The sequence below is a fragment of the Benincasa hispida genome, chromosome 6 (assembly GCF_009727055.1).
Source record: "Benincasa hispida cultivar B227 chromosome 6, ASM972705v1, whole genome shotgun sequence".
Classification (NCBI taxonomy): Eukaryota; Viridiplantae; Streptophyta; class Magnoliopsida; order Cucurbitales; family Cucurbitaceae; genus Benincasa; species Benincasa hispida.
In genome coordinates this window covers 55,303,712-55,309,445 of record NC_052354.1, presented here as the reverse complement: position 1 = coordinate 55,309,445, position 5,734 = coordinate 55,303,712, and the positions used below count along the sequence as shown (strand labels likewise).

Genomic DNA, 5,734 nt, shown 5'->3' with positions numbered 1-5,734 from the left:
GAACCATAGCACTAAGGTCTCTTTATATATTAATTCAATTACGTTCCTATTAAATCCTAATTAATTAGGAATGGACTTCTACCTATTTAGTTTATGCTCAATTAAGGATCGAAGACCTTAATTAATTAGATCATATAATAGTAGGACCCAATCTAATTAAATAAGATAAAATATTAATGCACTTACATAGCATACTTTAATTATTATTATTTAAAATACCTCTAACAAATTTTGCCATCCCTTCCCACTCTAAAAGCAGCAGTACAAACTGTTCAGATTCACTTTTCAAGATTTTACAGTACCAACAGAGGGAGCCAAAGCTCACTAAAGTAGGACCCTTCGCATTCAAATCAGTTGAACCAAACATGATCCTTTTTTATGGATTTGGGAGTTTCAACAGAGAGAAAAAGAAAACTACTTTTTAGAAAAATCTCATTTGATGTAACCTCTCCTTCTCACACTGTCCAAAAATGGTGGAACAAACCAAACCCTTCCATCAATTGAAGTAAAAGCAAAATCTTACATTGGCAAAGGAATCCATGGAAAGTAGTTCAAGGACTTTCACCTCTAATAGAGAATGCTAAATTCTAAAAGAAGTGAAACATTTGATCACAATAAGCTATGTTCTAACTCGACCACGGATATCTAGTCTCATGCAGGTGTTTCGTATCGAATAGATGTGCATCGTAGAAATGAATCAACAGATTGAAAGAGGCAGGGTATTCTTTAAGCATTACAGCAAAAAGGCTACAATATATACCCCAAGTTCTTGAGAGAATGAACAATTCCCTCCAATTTTCAAGTTGGTTTGCAAAATGGAGATCAACATACCCTCCTCTACCACTACAATTTAAACTAATGAAGCCACAGAACAGATTTAACAAATACATAGAGAGGTGTGATTAGCTGTTGGAGCAAGCTTAAAACGAAACAAAGTATAGCACCTCCATGAAATAGGATCACTCAGACATTGCAGCAGCACGACGTGTTCTAGGCAGCACAGCCTCCACAAATGATGCTCCTGCTATGGTTATGTAGCAATGACAGAATTACATAATTTGTAACAGCGAGAGTATGAAAGCTTTTTTTTTTTTTTTTGTGGGGGGGGACTTACGTGAACGAGCAGCCCGATCCTCGATGCCTTTTCTTCCTCGTGACCTCTCTTCTCCTTGGAGGTTGCAGAACAACTTTAATGGCAGTATCAAATACAGCTTTGACATTCTAAAGAATCAACCATAAGCTCTAGTTAGATATTGTTCATCCAAGTACATGGTCCTTTTTTTTTCCTTTTTTAATTGGGATAATCATGCAGCTTAGCCTCCATTTGATAATCATTTTATTTTTAAAAATTAAGTCTATATAAACAGTCCTTCCACCTCCAAATTTATTGATTTGTTATCTACTTTTTTACCAATATTTTCAAAAACCAAGCCAGATTTTGAAAACTAAAAAAGTAGTTTTTAAGAACTTGTTTTTGTTTTTGGAATTTGGCTAAGAATTCAACTTTTGTACTTAAAAAAGATACAAATCATTGAAAGAGATTGAAAGGAAGTAGGCTTAATTTTCAAAAATAAAAAACAAAAAACGAAATGGATACCAAACGACGCCTTGAAAACCAACCCTTACAAGAGAAGCACTAAAATCTCCGCAAAAATTACAACATCTTTCTATGTGTCTAGTCTACCTGCTGTGTCTTAGCGCTGCACTCAATGTAAGCTGAAGCACCAATTTGTTTCCTCAGCTCCTCACCCTGCTTGTTAATGTTAAGTACACAAAGTTGAGCTTCTCTTTCTAGAAACATTTTATAGTTCACATTGGAAAAGAAAAAAGAAACAAGAATTGGGGAAGCGAACCTGAGAAGATGTAATAACATCATATCCCATTTGTTCATTAGCATATCGTCGGTCCTCACGGAGATCTAAACAGAATGGAGACAAATTTTCTCAATATTGCTTGTGGATTTACTCGAATGGACACTAATAAAACAAAATGTAACATCAAATGATCGATGAATTACTTTTGTCTACCTACCGAGCTTCGTTCCAACTAGAATGATTGGAACGTTAGGTGCAAATCTACGCAGTTCGGGCATCCACTGAGAAATCAAAATGAAGCAATATGGTTAAACATTGCACTAGAATCAAACAAAGCAATGCAGTACTTTGTTTCTCAAGTTAGCTTGGGGTTAGGTTTGTTTTTATAATATAATGTTAAGAAAAACATGTTTGATGGTCATTCTCAACTATTTATTTTCAAAGAAGCCCTGTCATAGTAACCTTAGACTAATTTTAAAAACAAGACCAAAATGTACCATAGTATTCCTAATAGGAAATCAAGTCCAAACTGGAAAGAGGAGGGAAGCAGCTTGAGCATAGCTCAATGGCAATAAGCATTTACTCTCTTTTCCTTAAGGTCGAAGATTCAAATTTTCATATCTCCATATTTGTTTGTACTCCTAAATTTGATAAATAAATAAAAATACTGGAAAGAAGAGGGGAAAAAAATATTGAACCAAAAAAGTAGTCCTATTTAGTTAGTTCAGTCGGTTTGAACATTCCACATTAGTTAGTTGGATTTTGGCTATTTTGGTGGATTTAGCAGACAGTTTTGATCCATCTGTCTGTTAAAATTTTCAAAAAGTTGTTTTTAGTGTCAGATTTCCAATTATTAAACCAATAGGTTACTGAATTTGGCCAAAAACTAAGCTAAACTGACTGTAATACCAAGGTTCCTATATTTTCAAATCAGTACCTTCTTGAGGATATTTTCATAGCTGGCTCTACTAATCAATGAGAAAGCTAGAACAAACACATCTGCACCTCTGTAACTCAAAGGCCTTAGCCTGCTATAATCTTCCTGACCTTCAAAACAAAGGACAAACAAAAATGATAATACCTCAGTAAAGGAAATAAAAACCTGACTCTGAACTCATCATCAATGGTATCAGAAAGAAAGGCCTTCTTATTCAAGGAATCCATATATACCTGCTGTGTCCCATAATCCCAAATTGACAATGTTCCCATCCACAGACACATTGGCACTGAAATTGTCAAACACTGTGGGAATATAATCCTGCCAAACAAACCACCAATATTGAGAGAGAGAGGTCCAGTTTCAACTGCTCAACTTAGTGTTTATGTACTTCCAACTCATATTTAAAGAAAGGAATAAGAAATAGAAGAAAACCAACAATGTTGAAGAGACAGAGAGAAAGCTCCAGTTTCAACTGCTCAAGCTTAATGTTTGTGTACTTGCAGCTTATATTAAAGAAAGAAAGAAACTAAAGTGGGAGAAAATCACCAATGTTGAGAGAGAGAGAGAGAGTCCATTTTCAACTGCTGTAGTTTATGTATTTGCAGCTCATATTTAAAGAAAAGAAAAGAAATTTGAAGAAAATCATCAGTGTTCAGAAAGGGGGAGAAAGTTCTCCATTTTCAATGGCTAAAATGTTGAGTTGAAGCTTAAATCCAGAGAGAGAGAGAACTCCTTTTTTAAGTGCTCAAGCTTAGAGTCTATGAGATTAATGCAGCTCATATTCAAACAAAATGGGAGAAGATCACCCATTCTAAGAGAGATAGAGAGAGAGAGTGGAAAGCTGCATTTTCAATTGCTCAAGCTCGATGTAATGCACCTACATTCTTGCAGCTCACATTTAAACTAACAAAATGGGAGAAAATCCTCCGTGAAAAAGGGGTATTAACACTAGCCAAAATCCAAAGAACTAGAAAACAGACTCATAATCTAACAGATTGTTAGGCATTAAATGAACTAAAATAGAACATGAAACAGAATTTCATAAAAGAGGCCTCACAGTGGGGAACTTATTGCTAGTGTAACAGATGAGCATACAAGTCTTCCCAACAGCTCCATCTCCAACAGTAACGCATTTAATGAACTTGGAAGCACTCATCCTCCAAAACCCACCAAAAAAAAAAACACAAATGTCCTCGAAATCCTCTATGGAGAATCAAAATTTGAAGGGTTTGGAGGAAATGGGAAAAGGGTTAAAGCAGCAAGAAGGAATCGAAGTGCAACGATGGCGGAAATCGGGAAAGGGATTTGGTTTTGGAGTGAAAAGGGAGTTTTAAATTTACTGAAATTTCTTCATTTCTCTCGAGAAAACTTTCAAATCTTAGAGACAAAGGTTTTGAAATGCACAAAATGAGAGTCTCTTTCTCTGTCTGGAATGGTAGCTGAATGAAATGGCTGAGATGGGTCCCTCTGGTTCCTGTCGCTGCAGCCATTAATGACCTCCAACCACACAATTTCGAGCTCTTCAATGGTACATTTATCACTTCACACTCACTCGCCTTCCTCTCTCTAAGCCATTGGCTTCGGGTTTTGTAAAATATTGAATTCTTTTTAAATTGGTTAAATAAAATACGGTTACTTTTTTCCTCCATTTTCTTAGAATTTGAAGGTTGGAATCAAGACCTGTTTGTCGCAAACTCATCTGCCAATTAATCTATTTTCGCTTTGGTATTTTAAATTTAGTTACAATTTAATTTTAGGTTAAAATATGATTTTGGGTATTGAACTCTACTTTATATTCTACTCTAGGTTTCGTTTGGAAACTATTTAATTTTTTGTTTTTGAAAAGTAAGTCTATTTTATACACATTTTTTACAATGATTTGTCTATTTTTTAAATACAATTATTGAATTTTTAGTCGAATTCCAAAAACAAAACAATTTTTTGAATAACTTTTTTTTAGTTCTGGCTTGATTTTTTAAACCATGGGTAAAAATAGATAACAACGAAAGAAATTTAGAGGTAGAAATGGTGTTCATAGACTTAATTTTAAAAAAAACACACACAAAAAAAAATAATAATTAACAAACAGAACCTTAATGTCAAAGTAAGTTTAGTTAAGTGGTATTGACATATGTTTTGTTCCAAGAGATTCGAGGTTTAATCTTTCACACTTGTAATTGTAGCACTAAAAAAAATTATTTTAGTTCATATACTTTCAATTATCAATTTTAATTATTATGTTTTCAATGAATTTTAAATAAAATTGGTAATTTAAAGTTAAATTTTACCAAAATTTGTTAAATAATAATTATAATTATAATATTAATCTAATTTCACTATTTATAAAAAAAAATGTTAATAAAGATTAATTTTTTTTAGAAAAGTTTAACTATAAACTGGTTATATATACTAATTTTAATATTTATTGAAAGTAGAGAGACTACGACATTTAAAAATATAAAGATAAAAATAGGACAAAATCAAAATAAAAGTGATCAAAATGATATTTTAACCTTAATTATTTTATTTTCTTCTTAAACAAAATATTTTAAAATTTGGTCAACCTTATTACAATAAATATTGAATCTAATTCATAATATTAATTTGTACTAACTTCCGTAGGAAGAAAACGGTATCCACTGTTTTCTCTATAAACGTTAAAACATATTTGTATGGTGACTTTCTCTTCAATATGTGAATTTATAAGTCTTAAGTCTTTAAATTTTTACATTTTAAAAATACTTATAAAATGAATGAACTTTTAAATTTTACGTCTAATATGTAATTGAGATATTTAAGAATTTTAAAAATTAATTGGCCTAATAGATAATTTTGTAAGAGATCCCCGATCAATTACGTATTTAAAAAAATCAAATTATATATAAATTGATTTTTTTTTTTTTTTTTTTTTTTTTTTTTTTTCTATGAAAGCTTTGATAAAAATTTATATATTTAGTAGATCTATGAACTTTTAAAAATG

General features: G+C 32.0%; 1 protein-coding gene across 2 annotated transcripts; it reads right to left on the bottom strand.

The window, feature by feature from the left end:
* Positions 1-687: 687 nt before the first annotated feature.
* On the bottom strand, positions 688-4,312 carry LOC120079417 (rac-like GTP-binding protein ARAC7). 2 transcript variants are annotated; one of them, XM_039033587.1, is made up of 8 exons: positions 3,812-4,312; positions 2,985-3,072; positions 2,752-2,861; positions 2,032-2,095; positions 1,854-1,918; positions 1,685-1,750; positions 1,115-1,221; positions 688-1,024 (listed from the first exon to the last, which is right to left on the bottom strand). In XM_039033587.1, the coding sequence occupies exons 1-8, from the start codon at positions 3,908-3,910 to the stop codon at positions 991-993; spliced, it is 633 nt and encodes a 210-aa protein (XP_038889515.1). In that variant the 5' UTR covers positions 3,911-4,312; the 3' UTR covers positions 688-990. The 2 variants fall into 2 exon arrangements, with proteins under 2 accessions (XP_038889515.1, XP_038889516.1); XM_039033588.1 differs by having other exon boundaries at positions 688-1,021; positions 3,812-4,311.
* Between the last annotated feature and the right edge of the window lie 1,422 nt (positions 4,313-5,734).